Raw genomic sequence first — 26034 nt, forward strand, 5'->3', positions numbered from 1 at the left:
GTTACAAAAATCACAAATAGGAGAGGACCCAGAACAGATCCTTGTGATACACCACTCGTAGCTGAGCACCATGTTGAATGTTTTCTATGCACTACCACCCTTTATCTCCTAAAGGCCAGCCAGTTCTGCATCCAGTCTGCCATATTTTCCCCCATCCCGTGCATCCTTACCACCTTCATGAGCCTGCCATGGCAAACCTTATCAAATGCCTTACTTAAATCCCTATATACCACATCTACTGATCTACTTTCATCCACGTTTTTGGTCACCTCTTCAAAGAATTCAATAAAGTTTGTGAGGCATGATCTACCCCTGATAAATCCATGCTACTATCAGAAATCAAACTGCCTTTCCAAGTGATCATAAATCCTACCTCTCTGAGTCCTTTCCAATAATTTGCCCACCACTGACATAAGACTAACTGGCCTGTAATTTCCAGGGTTATCCCTATTCCCTTTTTTGAACAAGGGAATGATGTTTGCCTTTCTCTCCAATCTTCTGGCACTATACCGATGGACAGTGAGGATGAAAAGATCATCACCAAAGGCCTTATGATCTCTTTCATCACTTCCCATAGAATCCTTGGATAAATCCCATCAGGCCTTGGGGACTTGTCTAACTTCAACTTCCTTAAAATTTCTAGTACATCTTCCTTACTAACATTGACCTCTAGTCCCCAGCCTGTTTCACACTGTCCTCCTGTACAGCTATGTCCCTCTCAGTTGTGAATACCGAAGAAAAGTATTCATTAAGGACCTCTCCTATCTCTTTAGGCTTTGTGCACAAATTCCCTTTTACAATCCTTGATTGGCCCTATCCTTTCTCTGGTCATTCTCTTATTCCTCGCATGTGTGTAAAAAAACTTAGAGTCTTCCTTGATCCTACCTGCCAAGGTTTTCGCATGCCCCCTATTTTAAACAATTTTAGTTTAATAATATTTTAAACAATAAGATAAATATCACTTTAAATTGTCAATACAGCAACATTACAGCTGACATCATTGCAGCCACTTGCGTTGTTTGGGCAAAAATGTGCTAGCATGAGCAATATGTTTTGAAATCCAATTTTGTTTTGTAGGATCTATCCCTCCTTTCCATCAAATTGTTTGAACCATGTTCACCAGCAGCTGTATTTTATCTAAAATCCATGGACACAGATAGCACCAACAAAGTACACAGCACAGAGTCGCCTCTCATTCGGGAAATGGCATCATTGATCACATGAGTTCCCAAATAGTTCCTCTTAATTTTTTAATTGGTCTGATGGAGTTCACTGCTGTATCAGTTTTGTCACTGAGTCTTATTCAATTTCCAGTTTCTTTTCCACCGGTTTTACATAAAGTAACATCGACTCTAGTCGATGACCTGCTTCAATACAAGGGCCAAATTAAAAGCTGTTTATTAAGTGAGAACTTTGCTCATTTTCTCTTGTAAAATTTGTGTTCTAAACGGTCAAACAGTAACATAGCTGAAACCCAACCCAAATGCATTTAGCTTTCTATTTATCTTTGCTTCTCAAGCTGAACATTCCTATGGCTACCTTGGCTCACGTGGGTGTAAAGATGTTATAATCAGGAAACTTGCCTCTTAATGTATTTCCTAGTCTGCCGTGATCTTAAAGGACATATTGCACAGAAAAGAAATGCAGGCTTTACCGAAAGCACCTATTATGAAGTGAATAAACGTTACAGAAATGCCTTGAACTCGCTGTTCATGAGCATTTACCTGACAAGTAGTCTTATTGCATAATGGATCTCTCGAGTCTAAAAGTGCCGTCGTGGATCCTAAACAGCAGGAAAAGGAGCAAGATCTTGATTCTGGATATGCTGAAAAATCAAATCATTTGTGTAAACAAAATTAAATGAGTAGAATTTAAAAAGAAACACAGGACCCAGTGTCTTGCGCTTTCCCATGGTGACTGTCCTGTGCAGACTACTTCATGGGAACCATAATGGGAAGATTGTTTTATAGTCACTGGACTGTTACTCCAGAGGCTGAGGCTAATGCTCTTGGCACGCAAGTTTAAGTCACACTGTGGCAGCTTGTGGAATTTAAATTAATTTAACAAAGTCTGGAATTCAAAGCCTGTCTCAATAAATTCATATCTATTAAGGAAAGATATTTGCCATCTTTACTTGTCCGGCCTTCACATGACTCCAGAACTTTGAAGTTCAGACTACTCCATTCAAGGTCAATTAGGAATCATTGGCAAGATAATTTTGAGTGGTGGCTATATCTGGAAGAACGTTTTAAAATGATACTTTATTCAAATGGTATCTGGTAAACAATGTGCTGTGGGATTTGTGGGGATGTCATGTTATAAAGTTCTGGGAAGAGGCAGTAGAGAAAATTCTGCACTGAATTTTATCTGGAACTTCCTAAATCTAGTTTATTCCAATGGGCACAACTCTATTCCTAAAAAGTACATTATGCCACTACAGAACTACTTGCTGTCCCGACAGCATAAGCAGCAAGTGATAGACAGAGCCCAAATGATCCTAAAGCCGTCAGATCAGACATGAGCTTTGCAGTCATCCCACATCTAGTCGTGAATTAAACAACTTGAGGAGCAGGCTGCATGAATCTCCTCGTCAGTGATAGAAAAGTCAGACACATGAAGCAAAACATAAGTCCTCAGTCAGAGGTGCTGAGCGGATGATCCATCTCCACTTCCTCCGGTGGTCCCCAGCATTACAGATGCTAGTCTTCAGCTAATTTGATCCACTCCACACGATATCAAGAAATTGTTGAAGGCACGGGATACTGCAAAGGCTATGGACCCTGACAACATTCTAGCAATATACTGAAGGCTTGTACTGCAAAAATTGCTACTCCCCTAAGCCAAGCTGTTCCAGTACAGTTACAACACTGGCATCTACTCAACGATGTGGATAATTGTCCAAGTATTTTACTGTATGTTTAAAAGCAAAGAATAAATCAAACCAGCCGATTACTACCCCATCAATCTACCGTCAGTCATTAGTAAAGTGATTGAAGGTGTCATCAACAGTGGTGTTAAGTAGCATCTGCTGTTGTGATTAGCTCATTTTATTTTCTCTGACATTCCACTAACCTACTGTGTGACATCCAGTTTGGGTTCTATCAAGACCACTCAGCTCGTGACCTTATTACTTTGGTTCAAACATGGACAAAGAAGCTGAACTGAGGAGTTAAGATGAGAGTGACAGCTGTTGATGTCAATGCTGCATTAATCTGAATGTGGCATTAAGGAGAGACCCATTGATTCCAATTTTGCTAGGGAATGTGGGAAAATTCTCTGTTAGCTTGAGTCATACCTGGCACAGAGGAAGATGGTTGTGGTGGTTAGAATTCAGTTATCTCTGCAGGAGTTCCTCAGGGTAGTATCCTAGGCCCAACCATTTTCAGCTACTTTCCCTGCATCGTTAGCCAGTGTGGGGACATTCACTGATTGCACTGTTTGATTCTTGAGATACTGAAAAGCAGTCCACGTTCAAATACAACATCATCCGGACAGTATCCTGGCCTGGGCTGACACCATGGCCAGTAACGTTCATCCCACAAATGCCAGGCAATGACCATTTCCAGTAAAAGACATTCTAACGAACAGCCCTGGACGTTCAATGGTGTTACCGTCACTGAATACTCCCACCTCCTCAATCAACATTTGAGGGCCATACTACCACTGACCAAAAATTCAAGTGGACTTGCCACACTAGTCAGAGGCTAGAAATCCTCTGGCAAATAGCTCACCTTCTGGCTCCCCATAGTCTTTCCACCATCTACAAGGCAAAAGTCAGGAGTATGATGGAATATTCTCCACTAGCCTGATAAGTGCAGCTTCAACAACACTTGAAACTTGAACCTCTCCCCAAAAAAGCCAGTTTGATCGGCACTGCATCCACAAGCATCCTTAATAGCAGCAGTGTACTATAAGAAGCGTTGCAGAAATTCAAAGATTGTGAGACAACACCTTCCAAACCCATTACCGCTTCCATCTGGAAGGACAAGGGCAGCCGATATATCGGAATACCACCAACTGCAAGTTCCGCTCCAAGCTACTCGCCATCCTGACTTGGAAATATCACTCTTCCTTCACCACTGGGTCAAAATCTTGGAATTCTCTCCTTAATGGCATTGTCGGTCAACTTGCAGCTGGTGGAGCGCAGCAGTTCAAGAAGGCAGCTCACTACCACCTTCTCAAGGGCCACTAATGATTGGCAATAAATGCTGGCCACCCAGCAATGCCCATGTCCAAAGAGTGAATAAAGTAAATTATATTCATGTTAAATTGGTCATTCCTGCTTTTATGGGTGAGGTATGGGCTGTCGTTGAAGACTTGAACTGTCCAAAATGGTTATACTAATACAGATACTGAAATTGTTGTTAAGCAGAAGAATAGCATTCCGGCTTCCCACTTCAGAAAATACAGAGTTCCCATTTTCAAGAGAATGATAGTTTGACCAATTGCCAATTTAAAGGTAAAACTTCTGCATAAGTGGAATTCAAATATTATTTGTATTGTTATCAATAATTTAGATTCCAGCTTCACTCATGGTTTGAATTTTCTAAGATACTCCAATGGATTTGCTTCTTGTGATTAGCTCATTTTATTTTCTCTGACATTCCACTCTGGAAAAACTAGGAGCAGGAGTGGGCCTTCTCGCCCTTTTGTGTTTGCTCTGCCATTCAATAGGATCATGATTGATCCTCTTTCTCAATGTCGTATTCCCACCTACCCATGCCCCTTTATCTGTCTTTTTCTTGAGTATATGCAGTGATTTAGTCATGACAGCTTCTGTGGTAGAGAATTCCACAGGTTCAGTACTCTTTCTCAAAAAAAATTCCACTTCCAAATCGTAAATAGTCTTCCCTGTATCCTGGGACTCCATCCCCTGGTTCTGGATTTCCCAACCATGGAAAATAATAGCCTCCCTGCATCTCTTCTGTCCAGCCCTGTTAGAATTTTATACATTTCACTCAGGTCCCCTCTCCTGCTTCTAAAACTCTAGTAAATACAGGCCCAGTTGAACCTATCTGTTCTCATAGAGCAGTTTTGCCATCCTGGATATCAATGCAGTGACCCTCTACTGCAGTTATACGCTTTGGTGGCAAGAACAGGAAGGTAGATGACTATCTCAATGAGTCAAGTTAGGTAAAGGGGAAGCACAATGAGATCTAGGTGTTCTTGTACATCAGTCAATGAAAGCAAGCATGCAGGTACAGCAGGTAGTGAAGAAAGCTAATAGCATGCTGGCCTTCATCACAAGAGGAATTGAGTATAGGAGCAAAGAGGTCCTTCTGCAGCTGTACAGGGCCCTAGTGAGACCGCACCTGGAGTATTGTGTGCAGTTTTGGTCTCCCAATTTGAGGAAAGACATTTCTTGCTATTGAGGGAGTGCAGCATAGGTTCACAAGGTCAATTCCCAGAATGGCGGGACTATCGTATGTTGAAAGATTGGCGCGACTGGGCTTGTATACCCTTGAGTTTAGAAGGATGAGAGGGGATCTGATTGAGACGTGTAAGATTATTAAGGGATTAGACACTGTGGAGGCAGGAAGCATGTTTCCGCTGATGGGTGAGTCCAGGACCAGAGGACACAGTTTAAAAATAAGGGGTAGGCCATATAGAACAGAATTGAGGAAAAACTTCTTCACCCAGAGAGTGGAGGATACATGGAATGCTCTGCCCCAGAAGGCAGTGGAGGCCAACTCTCTGGATGCTTTCAAGAAAGAGATAGACAGAGCTCGTAAAGATAGTGGAATCAAGGGTTATAGGGATAAGGCAGGAACAGGATACTGATTGTGGATGATCAGCCATGATCATAATGAATGGTGGTGCTGGCTCGAAGGGCTGAATGGCCTACTCCAGCACCTATTGTCTATTGCAGTGCTTCTACAGTAAGTATATCATTTTTTTTAAACAGGGAGACTAAAACTGCTTTCAGTACTCCTGATGTGGTCGTACCAAGGCCTTGTGTAAGGGCAGTAAGGCATCCCTACTAAACACAAATTCTGTTGGAGCAAAGGCCAATATATCATTTGCCTTTCTACTTGAGTTGACTGGGGTCCAAAAGCACTCGGATCCCTCTGTACTTTGCACTTCCCAATATATCACCATTTAAAATAATACCCTTTTTTTCAGATTTTCACATCCAAATGTAGAGCTTCACATTTAGCCACATTGCATCCGCTGTTTCTCCGTCCACTCACTCAGCTTGTCTACATCACTTTGAAGTGTACTTGCTGCCACCTCAATTCTCAATTGTGCTCAGTCTTGTGACATCGACACACTTGAAAATTTTGCATTTGGTTCGATCCATGTTGTTTACATATGAGAATAGAAGCATTGATGGTTCTGGCTATGGAAGTGTAAATATAAACCATCTACCTTGTTGATCACTGCCTCAAAGGAAGTGCACTATTATTTGTAAACAGTATCTTGATTTCTGGTAACAAACCCACAGTGTTAAACCTTATGGATGTTAACTTCTTGTTTAAATATCTTTGCAATACTTTATATTGTATTGTTCCTGTAGATTTTAGTCTCCTTTGTGTTTTGTTCTTCAGATTGCTGTGTGCTGGTGCTACCAAAGTTTATGCTATCCTTACTCACGGTATCTTCTCTGGCCCTGCCATTAGTCGAATAAATAATGCTGCGTTTGAAGCTATTGTTGTTACAAACACCATTCCACAAGAAGAAAAAATGAAAATTTGCTCAAAAGTTCGGGTAAGATTGATCTTTGTTTGTTTGGATTTATTTTGAAATAATGTGTTGAACACAAAACCACTTAGTCTGGTTTCTTTCCTTTCAGGTGATTGATATATCGATGATCCTTGCTGAGGCAATACGCAGGACCCACAATGGAGAATCTGTGTCATATCTTTTCAGCCATGTTCCCCTGTAAGGTGATGAAACTTCAGATCTACTGAGTAGTCCTGGTCTGAAAGTTGCTCTATTTGCATATCTGGGGAACCCATTTGCGTACTGGAATACTGCACACCCAATAAGAAAGGGCCCATTGCTGTATCAAACTGGAAAAGTTACATCCATATTTGCAAGTTGAAAACATAACTATTTCAAATGTCATTGGACAGGATTTTATTTCTCTCAATGCATAGTGGAAGGATGGCCGATCTGTTTTTGTACTTTTGAAAATATAATCTTTCATGAAGTGAATTTCTATGAAATCTCCAAACTTGTGGCTATGTGGCTTCCTTATACTGGTGCACAAGTCTGTTAAATATGTGTGGCTATGTGCTGATTTTGTTTATTTTGAGGAAACAAATGTTTGAGGTGCAACTATAGTAATAATTGCCAACAGACATTCCATAACACATTAAAACTGATTTGAACTTTCAGACATGATCAAATATTTGCATTCAGCAGCAACAGCAAAACTGGCCAATGAACTTTTTAGTTGGTTAATAAGTGAATTCCACTACCAGTAAAATTTTCAAGTGTAAATACAGATCTTGCAGCCAAATTGCAGTGTCTCAAGTGGTTTAAATAACATATCTCTGCAGAAACAATAGCTCTTCAATAATGTGCTATCTTTGTTCAGAATGTGGATGTGCAGAAGTTTGTAATAATATAAGAAATGCATTCTTTAGTGCTGCAGCCTCATAAAAAAGAGCAAAGCACAAGTCCAATCTCTTCCTGTTTGCCGTTGCTAACGTACAGCTGCTTCTGATAAACAGGGTGTTGATTTTGAAGAGCATTAATCCCTGTAGAGAATAGGCAGCTTCTGAGCTCTTGTTTGAATTTTGCACATGGCCTTCTTTTTTATCTTGGCGAGCAACCTGTTTCAAAAACTATTCAAATGCATGATTTGGGATGACTCAATTAAAGTTGAAGCTCTTTGTTTCACTGTATACACTAATTAAAACGTACTGCAGTGCTGTGGGTCAAGATAGCAGGGGAAAAGGTTCTCTGACAAATGCAAAGCTGTTTTGTTTTAAGTGTGGGGTAAGGGATGTCTATGCAAGGCACTTCTGTCGTTTGTTGGCTTCCTCACCACCTTAAAGTGAGTGAGGCAATGAGTAATAATGTACAATTCTGAATTCAACTCTTATTTTGTCTTAACCGTGCAACGACTACACAAGGTAAAATGCTTCAGATGACCATACCAGCAGATCACCTTTTTTGGTACTGTGTATGTTGGCTGGGGGTTTACATTCAAAAATATGTTACACTGCTAAAGTTCTGTGGACCTTTTTGATCCCTTCAAGGTCTCAAGATGTAACTGTTTTGTTTCTTGTTAGTGGCTATTTGCTCTTAGCAAATACTCAGCTCAAGCAGAAATCAAATCAGCTTGCAATTTTTTTTATTTTTATTCTATGTAATTTATTAAGTTAGCTGAATAAGTGAAATTTTTGTGAAGCATTATGGAATTGTTTGCTGTTCAAATTCAAATTATCACTATTTTTCGGGGATTCCAAGTTGTCCTTGATGATTTTCTGTTGATGCATATACTCCTGTTTTGTGTTGCTATTTGCAGAATACAGAGGCAAAAGACAAAGGATGGTGTAAGCAGTTGGGCAAATGTAACATGACTCAATATATGCCTTTGGCTTGTTCGTGACAGTGGGACAGGACCGATGGAGAGATGGCAAACCACTTAAGTTTTAGTAATCATAGTTTCTAGACATGCTCATGATAAATTTGAGATGTGGCGGGAGAAATCTTGAGGTACAAACACTTTTTGGAGGGAGATGAATTGAGAATGGGAAGTGAGATTGGAAATGGAAGTTCTAGAAAAATATTGGGAGAAATAGATGACATTCTAATACTTAAGGCCAGTGGAAATACCTAGTGAGGTTTAGCAGTAGTAGCTGCATTGTCAACGTGGAGCATTTGGAAAGGAGGTAAAAGCAAGAGATATAGGAACAGAGGTAGGCCATTCAGCCCATCAAGTCTGTTCTGCCATTCAATAAAATCATAGTTAATCTGATCATCCTCAAATCCACTTTCCTGTCTTTTCCCTATAACCCTTGATTTCCTTCCTGATTAAAAATCTACCTCAGCCTCGAATACTCTTAGCAAGCAGTCCAGTCTCAACAGTCCTCTGTGGTAAAGAATTCTACGGATTCACTACCCTCTGAGAAGAAACTGCTGCTCATCTGTCTCAATTGTGTGACCATAAATCACCCTTTCGAAGCGAAGAAGCTGTACGGTCACTTCTTTGATCACCGATCAGCATAGGTTTATTAAAATACCTTAATTACATTTTCAGCCAGGGATTTGATCATTTTCATCCTGGACACATGGCAAACTGTGTGTTAGAACAGTACAGATAATGTAGTGGCAACTGGAACAATTCAATCAAAGCTACATAGCTTTTGTGTGCCTGGCATAAATAAGTGTAAAAAGAGAACCAAATATTCTTCAAACAGGGCATGCATATTTGCACAAGTGTTTTGATAGAGCTAGATAGGTGTGTTAAAGATGGATGTAACTCACTGTGGACAAAACTTAGCATTTTAAAAGCTACATGATGGATTAAGCTTTGTGAATTCAGCACTGTGATGCCATTCCAGGATATTAAAGTTGCAGAATATTGCTACGAATCAAATACTGGACTTTAAAAATGTTTTTGTTTGATCTAGCAGCTAAAGAACTTGCACGTATATAGTTCCCTTTGCATCCTCTGAGGATCCAATGTGCTTTGCAGCTGATGAATTATTTATAACATACAATGGTTTGTAGGCAACGTCCAAGATTGCACAAGTAAGTAAGAAAATGAAATCACCTAATAGACTGTTGCTTGATAATAGATTAATATTAAGCCTGGTAGATGTCTTCAAACAGTTGAATGGGATGTATTCAGAGTAAACAGGATTTTACATGAAAAATCTCATTGACATCTGGGAGGTGTTAAAAGAACAAAAAGATCTAAGGGTACAGGTTCATAGTTCCTTGAAAGTGGAGTCACAGAGTAGTGAAGGTGGCTTGCAGCATGCCTGCTTTCATCCGCTATGGCATTGAGTATAGGAGTTGGGTCGTCTTGTTGCAGTTGTACGTTTGGAGTACTGCATGCAGTTTCTGGCTGCCTTGCTACAGATAGGATATTGTTAAACTAGCAAGACTGCAGAAAAGTTTTGCTAGGATGTTACCTGGACTGGAAGGCTTAAGTTATTAAGAGATATTGGATAAGCTGGGACTTTTTTCCTGGAACACAGGAGACTGAGAGGTCACCTTTTGTAGACATCTATAATGAGAGGCATCGATAAGGTAGATAGCCAACAGCCTTTCCCCATGATAGGGAAGTCTAAACCTAGCGGGCGTAGGTTTAAGGTGAGAGGGGAGAGACACAAAAGGGTCCAGAGGGGCAGTTTTTTTTAACACAAAGTGGTGAGTGTCTGGAACGGGATGCTCGAGGTCCTGCTGGCAACGAGTACAATTTAATCATTGAAGAAACATTAAGGAGGTGAATGAATGGGATAGGTATGAAGTGATATTGACCAAACACAAGCAAGTGGGACTTAGTTTATGAAAACTGGGAGGTACAGGCAAGTTAGGCTAAAGGGCCCATATCTATGCTGTAGACCCGACTCTCTCATCAACGTACCTTAAAGCACTTGCTATTATTTTATGGGTTACCTAGGGATCTGTATAGAGGATTTCATGAGATCTGTGAAAATTAACCAGATAATGTGTAAAATAGAATGTTGTGTTAAATAGACAAATAAGGCTCTGAACTGGGACAAGATATGCCTAAACTCCCTTTTAATCGCTGAGTGGAGTCAACTGAGAGTGAACCAGAGCCATATGTACATGTGCACAGATTTTGGTTGAATCAGTTGGGATCAGCCATGTTACATGACAGCAGCAGTAACATTGATATTTAGAAAAAGACACTGAGGAAAGAGATTGAAGTGGGGCAATGAGATAAACTTGCGTTCATAAGATAAAGAACTGTGGATGTTGGAAATCTTTTTAAAAGACAAATTGCTGGAGAAACACCATGTCTGGCAACATCTGTGGAGAGAATAAAAACAATTCTGAAGGAGGATCACTCAATGTTAACTCTTCTCTCCTCAGACGTTGCCAGACCTCCTGAGTTTCTCCAGCAATTTGTCTTTTTATAAGATTTCCAGCATCCGCTGTTTTTTTTTGTTTGAAATATGCAAGTTTATCTCTTTGCCCTCCTTCAATCTCTTTCCTCGGTGTCTTTGCCCAGCTCAATTTGAAGTGCTGTAGAACAAATAAATATTTCTGTAAAATTGCACAACTCATTCAAATAGTGTAACTTTTTATGCAGAAAAACACACTTGAGGAGATATCTGCTTTAATTAATTACAAGGGGAGCCTCAAGCAATTGGTGATGGGATATTTTTGCAGCAAGTTTGAGTAAGATCCTGCCTTCTGATTTAAGGGATCTGGGTGATGGCACATTTATTGCTCAGCTTCAGTTACCCCAGGAGATTGTGGCATTGAAATTTTTGCAGTTCAGCTTTACAAAATGTTACTCTCTTCAATGAAGGAATGGCAAGTCGGGATGATGTGTGACTTGCAGCTCAAGGAGTTCCCACGATCTTCCTATTTTATTTTTGACTAAAGGACTAAAAAGATGGCGAATAAAGTATGGAGAGTTGCTCCAGTGCATACTGCTAACTAATTACTGCACGTGATGCAAGTGTTGAAAGGATTTTGCGTTCACTGGTAAGAAACTCAAGCCAATGAATAATGTGCTTTATGTTAGGTTTTTGAGGCTGTTGAAATGCCTCAGCCTCAATTACAGCATTTATAATTCCTGTCTGGATATGTGGTGATCCACCCATGTTGCCCAAACCAGAGTTTGTTGCAGTCCAGACCATTGTTTTTCAGAACTGTGGGTCAATGGTTGGGATTCTGAGCTATGAGGCAGTAATGCACGCATCGAGCTCAGACCCAGTTTTGACAGCTGTGATACCCATAAATGTTGATGTTCTCTTCTGTTAGGTTGGCTGAATCATTTGTTTTGAGGATTGATTGCTGCTACCACAGCCAGTAAAATGGTGTGTGACTGTCTTTTTAATCCTCTCCCACAAAAATGCAGTCACACAAAATGTGAAAACGTTAGAACAAGATCAACATGGCAAAAAGTTTGTGAACTGCTAGCCTCCGCGTTGGCTGCACTGATTTTGACCATTGTGTTAATGTAGAGATGTTAATACTCATATGGGAAAGATCTGAGCATTTATTATACCTCTGTTAGAGGTGTAAATAAATTAAGTCACTAACAGTGTATGTTGTGAATCCACATGCCTCAATGCAACACATAACGGTAACAGTCACAAGTCTAGGACTGAATTTGGTTTTGCATTTTGTTTGAGAAATTACATGCTGAAGAATATTAAGGTACGTTTTTGGAACTCGTGAAGTTGACTTTGAGGCAGTTTGAATGACGTGAAAGATTTCTGCTTGTGCATGTCATGTTCATGCACAAAATGAGTCTGTACAGTATGTAACTGAAGCAATAGGTACTTAAGAGACAACAGGGAGTTCAAGCCGAATGAAGAGGGCTGATGTAATCAAGAGTGAAGGCTTCAGATTTGGCTGAAGGTGAATAAAGGAAATGTTTGTGTCTCCGTGCTGTGGCCAAATGCTTTTGATGTAGTTTTTAACTGAAGCTGCCCCACAATCCCTGGATCAATACAACATGCTGAAATTCTGAGGTCACCCCATGACCTAACTAAGAATGAAAATGCGCTAAGTGTTGTATTCCATCGAAAGAGACAGTTGTCAATTAAGATTATGAGAAATTACATTCTCAAATTTATGAAATTTGCAGTAGGTGATTAGAAATCAACCTTAGTTCATAGAATACTTCAAGAACAATAAAATCTAGGCTAAGTTTTTCAGCAAAGATAATAAGCTGGCACAGGAGGAGGTCATAATAATGGAAATGGCAGAGGTGGTTCCAAGAGAGTTCATTCCCTGCTTCAACAGGGTAAGTCTTCCAGATTTCATCGAGTTCGTGTCCATGTTTGCAGTTTGACTCAGAAATGCAGTTGTGTCTATTTTTTGACAGTAAATAACTAGTTAAATGTCCAGTCCATGTGATATGCCCGTGCTTAAGTTAGTCAGGTCCAGGCAGTTTGCAAGCAGTGTAGCAAATGTCAATATTCCAGGTTGTGGTAAGGGTCTGGTTCATCACCATATATAAAGTCACAGTCATAGTAGATCCAAAGGTAGTTTGGGGAAAAACTTGTGTGCATAGGATTTGGAAACACAAATTGATGTTGTTGAGCATGCATCTCTGATTGAAGAAGAGCATAAGTAACTTTGTCGTCCAAATTCCTACCAAATGGAAGTAAGCAAGAAAGTAAATGAGAGCCACAGTACTGAATGATATCACAGGATCCATCAGCAGAGCAAAGTGAATCAGGGTCTTTGAATTAAGACCAAACAATATCACTGTGCCAACCATTACATGGATTTGATAGTCAGTCAGGATTTGACATAGTTGGAGATGTTGAGAGAGAAGAATTAAGCTGAAGCTAATAGAAATTGAAGGAGAGAGCCAGACATAAAGAGAAAGAAGCCAACTAGGTTAATTGAAAACAGGAAGGAACAAGAAATAAACCCCACTCATTAATAAAAATAACATCATATCATATAAAAATAAAGACCTACTGATGTCAAAGTGAAGCAATTTTCACTTAAAATCACAATCAGCCATATGTCTGGTTGTGATTACAGTAAAAACAAATTTGCAAGCAAATCTGTAATGTTTTCAGGTATTGTTGATGTTGGTTTAGGCATCATATTCTAGGAATTTATGTAATGTATCATTTTACATTTTAAAAGACAAGTTTTTTTTTCAACAGGGAAGTGTGTATTGCAAGTTCTGACCATATTGTTATATTGCTCTCTGTTGCCCTCTAGGTTGTAGAGACGTGAATAAAATTATTCATTCATGGCTGTCCACACTGCATCCATGTCTTTTTTCCGCTCGGTGCAATCTACAATATTATTGACTGCTTTAATTGAAGCAGTGTTGATGAACACATTCTCCAGTAATTTTGCAGAAGGGAAAAGAGGCTGGTATGGGTACAAAATGAATATTCAGATTTGTTCACTAAATTATTGACAGGAATTTTGACCATTTTTAGTTTGTCAGATGACTAAAATTAGTATTTGATGCAAAGAAAATTAATTAGGATTGAGTTTAATGTAACATATCATAGATCAGAAAGCACAGAAGACCATTTGGCTCATCATTCTCGTGTATGATCTTTAAAAAGGAACAATTCAATTCAGACATCGAGATTCCCCGTCTCATAAATATATACAGCAGAGAAACAGACCCTTTGGTCCAAATCCTCCATACCGACCAGATGGCCTATATAAATCTCATCTTATTTGCCAGTATTTGACCCATATCCTTCTAAACCCTTCCTGTTCATGCACCCATCCAGATGCCTTTTAAATGTTGTAACTATATAGCAGCCTCCACCACTTCCTTTGGCAGCTTGTTCCACATGTGCATCACCCTCTGCATGAAAAAGTTGCCCCTAATGTCCCTTTTATACCTTTCTCCTTTCATCTTAAATCTATGTCCTCTAGTGTTAGATTCCACCACCATGGGAAAAGAGCTTGCCTATTAGATGCCCTATCCATGCCTCTCATGATTTTATAGATGTCTTTTGGGTCACCCCATCAGTCTCTGATGCTCCTTCAGTCCCTCAAGCAAAATCCTTTTTTAACACTTTCACTGAATCATTACAGAGTGAAATCTTAATTTCTGTCCTGGTGTCTGTATCAGCACGTTTATAGCATGTTCAGGGAGTCTCAGACTATCAGTCAATCTTTGGACCAAAAGGGTCACAACAATAGAAAATGATAGCACTGACAAATAACACAAACCCAAATGGACCAGGTACTAAAATAATGTTCTGGTCAGGAAGCAGCTTTCTTTTTTTTATATAACGTTGCAAGGTTCAGTTTTAGAGAGTTAATTCTTGTGCATGGCAGGCTAAAAATACAATGGGAGGTTAAATTTTGCAAAGTCTATTTACATTGACCCAGGTAGTTCACAGGCCGTGGCACGGAATTCTCTTTTTATTGATTGCTATTCTGTTTAATAAAATGTGTTGGTATGTTTGGGGCGGCACGGTGGCTCAGTGGTTAGCACTGCAGCCTCACAGCACCGGGGACCCAGGTTTGATCCCAACCTTGGGCGAGTATCTGTGCAGAGTTTGCACATTATCCCCGTGTCTGCGTGGGTTTTCTCCAGGTGCTCTGGTTTACTCCCACAGTCCAAAGCTGTGCAGTCTAGGTGGATTGGCCATGTGAAATTGCCCATAGTGTTCAGGGGCACAGCCTTAAAATTAGAGGGGGTAAATTTAAAACGGAAATGAGACGACATTTCTTCAGCCAGTGGGCTTGTGGAATTCATTGCCACGGAGTGCAGTGGAGGCCGGGACATTAGATGCCTTCAAGGCAGAGATTGACAAATTCTTGATCTCACAAGGAATCAAGGGCCATGGGGAGAGTGCAGGGAAGTGGAGTTGAAATGCCCATCAGCCATGATTTAAATGGCGGAGTGGACTTGATGGGCCGATTGGCCTTACTTCCACTCCTATGACTTACGGTCTTATGGGTGGGTGGGATGCTGCAAGGGGCAGTGTGGACTTGTTGAGCTGAAGGGCCTGTTTCCACATTGTAGGGAGTTTAATCTAATTTGCTGATATTTGGCGGAAAAATAATTGCTTTGCTTAGAATATAAAATTAAAGACAAATGGCTTTTTTAAAAAATTCATTCACAGGATGAGGGCATCACTGGCTAAATGAGCATTTATTACCCATCCCTAATTGCCCAGAGGCACTTAAAAGTCAACTGCATTGCTGTGGGTCTGGAATCAGACCAGGTACGAATAGCAGTTTCCTTCCTTAAAGGACGTTCGTGAACCTGATGCTTTTCTCCCCCCCCCCCCAAAAAAAAAATTAGCAATAGTTTCATCGTAATTATTTGACTCTTAATTCCAGATTTTTATTGAATTCACCTTTATATTATCTGCCATTGCAGGATTCAAACCAAGACCCCAGATCATTACCTGGGTCTCTGGATTAACAGTTCTGCAATAATACCACTTGGCTGTCACCTCCCTTGTAATTTTATTTATAATTGCAATCAAAATGGAATATGCAGATTTAAATTTAGACAATTAATGAGCTCTATTTATAAAGTGACTTCCCAGATGTATTCATATAATAGATAAAGCATTTATACAAAGTTAAGGAAATAAATACAGTTCATCAGAATTTGTAGGTAAAAGATCCTTTTGCAAGAGACTCAGGCCATCAAGCATTCTTTCTGACTCTGTTAGCCGTTGACTTTTTTACAAGTCACATTGATTTTAGTTATATCTGAGTTGTAGTGAGAATCTGATAATTGATTCATCTGAATATGAAACAGTGGTCTATTTAGGGCTATGTAATTTTATTATACATTACCATAATCTACTGACACTGTGTGGAAATTGATTTTTTTCTTTAGAAAAATCATTCATGAGATGTATGCATCACTGGGTGGGCCAGCATTTATTGCCCATCTTCAGGTGCCCTTGAGAAGGTAGAGGTGAGCTGCCTTCTTGATCTGCTTCATGCCTTTAGAGGCGGAGTTCTAATGAACAATGTGAACTTATGAACAAAATATCTTAAGAACATTTATCTTACTCATCATATACACTATGTTCTATCACATCCTTTTCTTTGCTAAAGTTGCCAGATTTTCACTAAAAAGCAGTCATATGAATAAAACTAAATAAGTATCTGATGAAGGTATTGCTAGTGAAACGTATGTGAACTTTCGAAAGGTATTTGATGAAATGCCACATGATAAATTGTTCACAAAATTGAAGCTCATGGGATTAAAGAGACAGTGGCAATGAGCACAAAATTTAAAGGTTAGGAAACAATGTGGTGAAACGTTTGACAGAAATATGCAGTGGTGTTCCTTAGGGATCAGTGTTACAGTTACTGTGTTTTTTATGTATATATCCACACGTAGATAAATGACATGAACACGAAGATAATTTCAACATGTTTAAGTGACACGACTTTGAAGTGTAGTAGTAGACTTCAGGAAGATTTAATGTGATGAAATGGGTAGATGCATTGGAAAACTAACAGCTTGCATTTACATAGAATCTTTATCGTAATGAAATGTACTGTACTGAGGTGATATATATCATTCTCAGTTTAAGAATGCAAACTAATTGATACCATTTGAAATAGAGTGTAAGAACAGAGAAACCTGGCAGTGCACACTTGAAGGTGTTCGGACAACTTAAGAAGGGCAATAAGAAAACAGCCATGATAATTTTTTTAATTGGTAATAATTCACAGCACCTTTAATTAAATATTGTAAGATGCTTTACAGGAATATTATAAAACAAAGAATGATACCAAGCCATAAAGAGAAGTTAAGTCACAAGAAACGTTCAGTCAAAAGGTGCAATATGATTGTTAGAGCTTCTCAAAGAAGAAAAATGAAGCAGAGGTGTAGAGAGGGCATTCCTGGGTTTAACTTCTAGGCAACTGAGGATGTGGCCATCTGTGGTGCAATGATTAACATTTAGGATATTCAAGAGGGCAGAGCGCAGAAAACTCACAGGATATCTGGGATATCTCCGATATCTGTGGGGCTGGGGGAAATTGTAGAAATGGGACGAGGTGGAAATAAAGATGGATTTGATAACAAGGATGGGAAGTTTTAAAATTAAGACAGAGCTTATCCTTGATACTGTTGTATAGTATCTGACTTGACAGCTGTTATAGAAAGATGTTGCAAGGTGACCAAGACAGGAAACTTGATATTGAAGCCTTTTGATGTCCCAGCAGAAAAGGCAAAAAGGTAAAGTAGGTGTGGTAGCTTTGTAAATAAAATAAGTTAGTGCTGTAGTGACTGGTTGTATAGGCACAACATGTGTAGGTAAGGTGACGGCCTAGTGCTATTAGCTCTGGTCTGTTAACCCAGAGACCTAGTAAATGTTTTCTCAGGTTTAAATCCTGCCATGGCAGATGGTGGAATATGAATTCAATAAAAAATCTGGAATTAAGATGCTAACAATGACCATGAATCCATTGCTGATTGTCAGGGAAAAAATGATCTTGGTCATAAATGTTGTTTAGGGAAGGAACCTGCCAATCCTTACCTGGTCACTTCTTACATGTCAGTCCAGATCCATAGCAATGTGGTTGTCAATTAACTGACCTTTGGGATGGGCAATAAATACCGGCCTAGTCAGAGATGCCCTCATCCCATGGATGAATAAAACAAAGCCATGAAATGGAACTGTTCGCATGAAAATAAGTGAAGGCAAGGGAATTAAGTCATGCGTAGGAGTCATCTATATGACCTTGAAGAGTTGCTTGCTGCACTATAGGACAAAGTATACATCAAGAATTAATGGAGACATACAAGAAAGGCACTAACAATAGCCATGGGTGAATGTAATTTGCATATTGACTGGATAAATTAGATGGGCAAGGAAAACATGGAAGACAAATTTGATCAGGGATTCAGGATTCGTTTCTTTGTGCAGTATGTTACAGAAGTGACTTAGAAATAGGTTATTTTAAAGATTATTTTCTACTAATATGTAATGTTGTAGGATTAACAGGAGATCTCATAATTGAAGATAACAATCCTAACACTGTAGAATTACAAATTCAGTTTAAAGAAAGCAAATCCAATTTCAAAGCAGTGTTCTGAACTTAACCGAGGGCAATTACAGATGTATAAAAATTTTGCCCAAAGCAAGCAGATAAAATAGACTAAGGAAAGTTGGTGGATGATCAGTGGCAAATATTTAAGTAGATAAATTCACAACAAAAGTTGCTAAGCAAAAGTTTATTCTGATCAAAAAGTTGATGAGAAGGTTGAACCACCTGTAGCTAACAAAAGCAGTCAAGGAGAGCATCCAATCAAAAACAAAGGCATACTAAGTGGCAGATCAAAGGATTAGGATTTTTCAGGAACAAGTGACATATGATCAAAAAATTAAAATAATGATAAAGGGAGAATATTTATTATGAAACTATCATGAAGTGTAAAGAAATGAGAAAAGCAGTTACAGCTTCCTCTCTTTATATATAAAGAGAGTAGCCAAAGTAAATGTGCAATCCTAAGAATATGCAACCGGAAAACTGACAATGGAGAGCAGTGTAATTGTAGATAACCGAAACCAGTATTTTGCATCAGTCTTTATCGTGGAAGACAGTATAAAAATTCCAAAGATAATAGATAAGCAGGATGCTAATCAGTGAAATGATTTAGTAGCAGCTCTAATATGAGAAACAAAAGATTTGATGAACTAAACTAAATTAGTGGGGGAATTTCAAACTTTTTACAAAGCAAAAGGGTCCTCATTTAAAATTGAAATGCAAAACAATTTCTTCTTGAGAGCTATGAGGAGATGGCATGAAAGAAGGGTCAAAGATCGGGGTAAATCGGCCACGATCTTGTAAGAGCAAATTACTACAGATGCTGCAGAACTGCGTGTCCTTCTCAAATGACTGAAATCAGAACTGGTTGAATTGTTTAAATGTGCAATTCTTTGAGTCTAAAGTCAGTTGCTGTCTAATGTGACAGCATAGCTGCAGAAGTAAATTTATAAAGGACAATTTAGAATGCTGTCTTCGTGTGGAAAAGACTTGAAGCACATGTCCTGATTCCCTGTGCTTTCACCCAGTCTTGGTTCACAATGATACCAATCCAACAGATTTCTAAGCCAAGAAGCTGTGGTTGTTGCAAATGTTTTAAAGTGTGAATGCAGACATTAACAAGCAATTTTCACAAGAATAATAAGTTAAATCAAGTTCAACGTGCTGACTGAAGAAAATCATAATTACAAAGGTGAGGAACTGCAACCTGCAAAGGAATTTCGGCAAAGGTTGTGAATAAAACTTGAAGAAACAGTCCAAGTGCCTTCATGTTCGAGTACTTGCTTATAACGCCCAGGTTTATTAACTGAAAGCAGGCCCATGACGTAAACAACAAATGAAAAGTTGAAAGGAACCTGAAAAGAAGGTTGCCACATTCTGGTTTTTGTGACTGACAAGAAAAAGACTTTTTTTAAAAAAAGTTATTTTGTACATTATGCAGTATTTCATACTGAACTTGTATGGTCCATAACAGAAAAAAAAGTCCTTTACACAGGAGCTATATTCTGCTCATAGAATATTCATTTCATTGAAAGCTGGTTCAGTAAGTTACATCCTAAAGGTGACTGGACGAACACAATTAATTAAAGACAGGTACAGTAGAACTTGTAGGATTTTACTAGAAAAATACTTGGTATATATTTCACATTTTTTCAAAGGCTTAAATCAGTAGGTGAAATGCGCTGACAGACTCGGTTAAAAATAACTGAATATATGCTACCCCCAGTAAGACGGGATACTTAGGTAACTCACACCTTCAGTCATTCCCGTCGCCACTGCACCCACCCCCGTGCCCGGCCTATCCTTATGGCTGCATCTCCCAGGTTACTGTACCGAGTGTCTGGCAGTTGGAGTAGCAAGTAAGGCGGCATTAAAGGCTCTCTATGAGCTCTCCCCCGGTTAACAGTTCTCCCATTTACTTCAGGGACAGCAGACCGCTTCCCGAACTAACCTACGAGGCCATTCATTGCACAAACCCAGTGTCGACGCTGACGGTATCGTCAAATGGACAGCGGCCGTGGACGGCCCAAGAGCTGTGGTGGTAACAAACGCAACCTAGAAATACAGCTGTTAAAAAATGATTTAAAATCAAACTGGTTTACACCTCAGAGTTATTTTAAACACATGGTCAACTATAGCACATTTCATAGAGACACATTACTGTAATCATATTTTCGTAGCGGGAAGTAAAGTAAGTTTAACTCTAAGTCAAGATAACAAAGTGTGGAGCTGGATGAACACAACAAGCCAAGCAGCTTCTTAGGAGCACAAAAGCTTCTGGGCTCTTAAGATGCTGCTTGACCTGCTGAGTTCATCCAGCTCCACACTTTGTTATCTCAGATTCTCCAGCATCTGCAGTTCCCATTATCTCTTAACTTTTAAGTCAACATGCATGTGAATGTTTGATCTACCATGAGACGAAACCAAATGCTACCCCATAACTCCTAACGTTCAGGCGACCTCTCAGCTGTTCTCCCTATCTCTAGGACCATTTAAGCGATTCTTGGATAGGCACATGGATGATAGCAAAATGTAGAGGCTGCAGGGTAGTTTGATCTTTGAGAAGGACACATCGTGGGCCGAAGGCCCTGTACTGTTCTATGTTCTAACTTTCAGGTATCTTTTGCATAATTATTTCCTTCTATTTTGCATCCAGTTCTACGTGGTTTTTATTTCAGTTTCTTTTAAATTCTCCACATTGAACATGGTATTTTCTAAATGAATAAAAACGTTGAAATCACATGCATGTTGTGTTTTCATACATTGATACCAGTTACATGAATTCTCAACATATCATTTGATACGCTCTCCAAAACCAAAAAAACACATTACATTGTTTTTGAATCCATTTAATTATTTATTTCACTCTAGCAACATCTGATAACCAACTCTTTAAGTGACCAACTTCCAGCGTATATGGCTGTGCCTCATTTCGAACTTGCTGCTGTCAGGAGATTATGCTTTCAGCTTCTTGCTGGTAACTGCAATGCGACTACAGTGGTGTGCTGTTGGAGGCATTGTTTTTCAGATGTTCATCAAATTCTTGAACATCACCAGATTCCAATCAAAGGCTTTATCTGCACTCTCAGTTGGATATAAAAGGTACCACGGAAGTACTTTTTCCAAAATCAACATGACTAAAATGTCAGTTACTGTTTCTGGGAGAGACTGTAGGAACTGCAGATGCTGGAGAATTTGAGATAACAAGGTGTAGAGCTGGATGAACGCAGCAGGCCAAGCAGCATCATAGGAGCAGGAAAGCTGATGTTTCAAGTCGGGACCCTTCTTCAGATATGGGGAAGGGGAAGGGGATTCTGAAATAAATAGGGAGACACTGGGAGGTGGATAGAAGATGGATAAAGGAGAAGATAGGTGGAGACAGACAGGTCAATGAGCCGGCGGTGGAGCCAGTAATGGTGAGTGTATGTGGTGAGTTAGGGAGAGGATAGGTCAGTCCGGGGAGAACGGACAGGTCGGTGTGGGGGGAGCGGGATGAGGTTTGTGGGTAGGAGCTGGGAGTAGGGCATGAGTTGGGAGAAATGGTTAGGGAGGCAGAGACTAGCTGGGCTGATTTTGGCATGTGGTCAGGGGATGGGAGATTTTGAAGATTGTAATGTCCACATTGATACCCTTGGGCTGCAGGGTACCCAAGCGAAATATGAGATACTGTTCCTGCATCTTTAGGATGGTGTGTTCTATGTTTGGATGGTGTCATTGTGGTACTGCAGGAGGCCCAGGATGGAAGTGTTGTCCAAGGAGTGGGGGTGGGAATTGAAACGGTTTGTGACTGGGAGGTCTAGTTGTTTGTTGCGAACAGAGCGTAGGTGTTGTGCAAAGCGGTCCACAAGCCTCCATGTGGTTTCCCTGATGTAGAGGAGGCCACATCGGGAACAGTGGATACAGCATATCACGTTGACAGATGTGCAGGTGAACATCTGTTTGATGTGAAAAGTCTTCCTAGGACCTGGGATGGGGGTGAGGGGGGAGGTATAGGGGCAGGTGTAGCACTTGCTTCAGTTGCAGGGGAAAGTGCCGGGTGTGGTGGGGCTGAAGGAGAGTGTGGAGCAGACAAGGGAGTCATGGAGGGAGTTCCCTCCCGAATGCAGGTAAGGGTGGGGAGGGAAAAATGTCTTTGGTGGTGGGGTCGGATTGCAGATGGCAGAAATTTCGTAGGATGATGCGTTAGATTTGGAGGTTGGTGGGGTGGTGCGTGAGCACTCTGGACATCTAGTCCCTGCACACCTGCAATCCCCATGCCGATGGCTTAAAAGCCCTCCGCTTCTTCCTGTCCCACAGACCCGACCAGTCCCCCTCCACTGACACCCTCATCCGCTTATTTGAATTCGTCCTCACCCTTAGCAACTTCTCCTTTAATTCCTCCCACTTCCTACAGACAAAGGGGGTGGCCATGGGTACCCGCATGGGCCCAAGCTACGCCTGCCTCTTTGTAGGGTACGTGGAACAATCCCTCTTCCAGACCTACACTGGCCCTATCCCCTGTCTCTTCCTCTGTTACATTGATGACTGTTTCGGCGCTGCCTCGTGTTCCCACGAGGAGCTTGAACAGTCCTTCCACTTCACTAACACTTCCACCCCAGCCTTAAGTTTACCTGGACCATCTCTGACACCGCTCTCTCCTTCCTGGACCTGTCTGTCTCCATCTCTCACATCCACCTGGAAACCGATATCCATTTTAAGCCTACTGACTCCCACTACTACCTAAAATATTCCTCCTCTCATCAACCTTCCTGTAAAAATGCCATCTCCTATTCCCGATTCCTTCGCCTTCGCCGCATCTGCCCCTGAGATGAGGCATTCCACTCCCGAACATCCCAGATGTCCTCTTTTTTCAAAAATCGCAACATCCCCTCCACAGTGATCGAAAATGCCCTTGACCGTGTCTCCCGCGTTTCCTGCAACTCATCCCTCACACCCCTTATCCATAATAATAACCAAAACAGAATCCCTCTCGTCCTCAAGTACCACCCCACCAATCTCCAAATCTAACGCATCATCCTCCGACATTTCTGCCATCGGCAATCCGACCCCACTACCAAAGACATTTTTCCCTCCCCACTCTTATGTGCTTTCCGGAGGGACCACTCTCTCTGGGACTCCCTTGTCCACTCCACTCTCCCCTCCAGCCACACCATACCCGGCACTTTTCCCTGCAACCAAAACAAGTGCTACACCTGCCCCTGTACCTCCCCCCCGCCCCGCCCCCGGTCCCAGGCCCTTGGAAAACTTTTCACATCAAACAGATGGTCACGTGCACGTCTGTCAATGTAATATACTGTATCCGCTGTTCCCGTTGTGGCCACCTCTACATTGGGGAAACCAAATGGAGGCTTGGCAACCGCTTTGCGGAACATCTACGTTCTGTTCACAACAAACAACTGCACCTCCCAGTCGCGAACCATTTCAATACCCCGCCACGCCACTCCTCGGACAACATGCCCATCCTGGGCCTCCTGCATTGCCACAATGACGCCACCCGAAAGATGCAGGAACAGCATCTCATATTTCGCTTGGGAACTTGCAGCCCAAGGGTATCAATGTGGACGTTACAATCTTCAAAATCTCCCATCCCCCGACCACATGCCAAAACCAGCCCAGCTCATCCCCGCCTCCCTAACCATTCCTCCCACCTCAAGCCCCACCCCAATCCCCAACCCACTAACCTCATCCCACCTTCCCCACTCTCCCCCCACCCCCAAACTCTCTGTCCTTCCTGGAATGACCTGTCATCCCCTAACTCCACACCTATATTCACCTTCACTGGCTCTAATCCCGCCTCTTTGACCTGTCTATCTCCACTCACCCTATCTTCTCCTTTATCTATCTTCTATCCGCCTCCCGTGTCTCCCTATTTATTTCAGAATCCCCGTCCCCTTCCCCATTTCTGAAGAAGGGTCCTGAGCCAAAACGTCAGCTTTCCTGCTCCTCTGATGCTGCTTGGCTTGCTGTGTTCATCCAGCCTCACTCTCTACTGTTAGTGGGATGTCACTGTATGTAAAATAGCTCCTGTGTCCCTATATTACAATGATGTGGAGGTGCTGGACTGGGGCGAATAAAATCAGAAGTCAGGACTTCATCTAACAAAGGAGCAGCAAGCTAAAAGCTTGTTATTTCAAATAAACCTGTTGGAGTATAACCTGGTGCCCTGTGACTACATTCCAACAGTAACAATACTTCCAAAATGTGTTTCATCAGCTGAAGTTAAACTTGTCAGAAGGTGTTAGAATTAAAACCTGCTTGCTTAACACCTAAATACTGGTTAGACTCATTTTCAGGAATGGGTATATGTGAGCTCCTTGTATTCACTTACACTGAAACCGTGGAATACTGCAGCTGCACAGAGGCGGCACGGTGGCTCAGTGGTTAGCACTGCAGCCTCACAGCGCCAGGGACCCGGGTTCGATTCCCACCTCTGGTGACTGGCTGTGTGGAGTTTGCACATTCTCCCTGTGTCTGTGTGGGTTTCCTCTGGGTGCTCCGGTTTTCTCCCTCAGCCCAAAAATGTGCAGGCTAGGTGGATTGGCCATGCTAAATTGCCCGTAGTGTTCAGGGGTATGTGGGTTATAGGGGGATGGGTCTGGGTGGGATGCTTCAAGGGGCGGTGTGGACTTGTTGGACTGAAGGGCCTGTTTCCTGCAGGGAATCTAATCTAATCTAATATATTTTATGATGGCTGAGGGACCATGCAACAGGCACACAGGTTTTCAGACATGGTGCTCGAGGTCCTGAAGCTGGAAATCCCAAGGAGGAAAGGTATGCTGTAAAATTTGTCTGAGTAATGCTACTGAAATGGTGAAGTCTAGACAAATAACCCTAATGTGTTTGAGATGTCTTCTTCACAGCTTGAGCAGTAGAAAATGGGCATGAAATGGTGAGTTTCTTTTATTCATTCACAGGATGAAGGCATTGCTGGCTAGACTAGCATTTATTGCTCATTCTAGAGGACAGTTAAGAGTCAACCAAATTGCTGTGGGTCTGGAGTGGCATGTAAGCCACACCAGGTAAGGATGGCAGTTTTCCTCTCCAAAAGGCATTAACAAACCAGATTCCACCCCCCCCCACCCCCAACCATTGATAATGGATTCACGGTCATCATCCTACCATTTGCCATGACAATACTTAAACCTGGACCCCCAGAACGTTAACAATCCAGTGATTATACCGCCAGGCCAACAATTTCCCTAATAAGTACCCCTTTAAATACAGCCAGAAATTGGCATCAACACTGCATCTCCTCCCTGTCACTAGGTCACTGGTAGAAGTGGATGTCAGGACAGATGACAGCCATCAAAGTGATGTGCAGCATAATGAGCACGAACAGGATTCTGAATGGAAATCAGTCCCTTTACTAGCCTTCAGGTGACTGCTGTTAGTGCAGGT

The 26034-nt window shown here is 41.1% G+C and overlaps 1 protein-coding gene across 1 annotated transcript in view; it reads left to right on the forward strand.

The window, feature by feature from the left end:
• The window catches only part of LOC125456852 (ribose-phosphate pyrophosphokinase 2), a 38053-nt gene extending 24162 nt beyond the window's left edge, over positions 1-13891 (forward strand). The window contains exons 6-7 of the mRNA XM_048540305.2: positions 6549-6708; positions 6794-13891. Coding sequence (XP_048396262.1) covers positions 6549-6708; positions 6794-6886 — 253 coding nt within the window. The 3' untranslated portion in view covers positions 6887-13891. The remainder of the gene's footprint in view (positions 1-6548; positions 6709-6793) is intronic.
• Positions 13892-26034: the final 12143 nt, after the last annotated feature.

This window comes from Stegostoma tigrinum, chromosome 12, assembly GCF_030684315.1.
Source record: "Stegostoma tigrinum isolate sSteTig4 chromosome 12, sSteTig4.hap1, whole genome shotgun sequence".
NCBI classification, from domain to species: domain Eukaryota; kingdom Metazoa; phylum Chordata; class Chondrichthyes; order Orectolobiformes; family Stegostomatidae; genus Stegostoma; species Stegostoma tigrinum.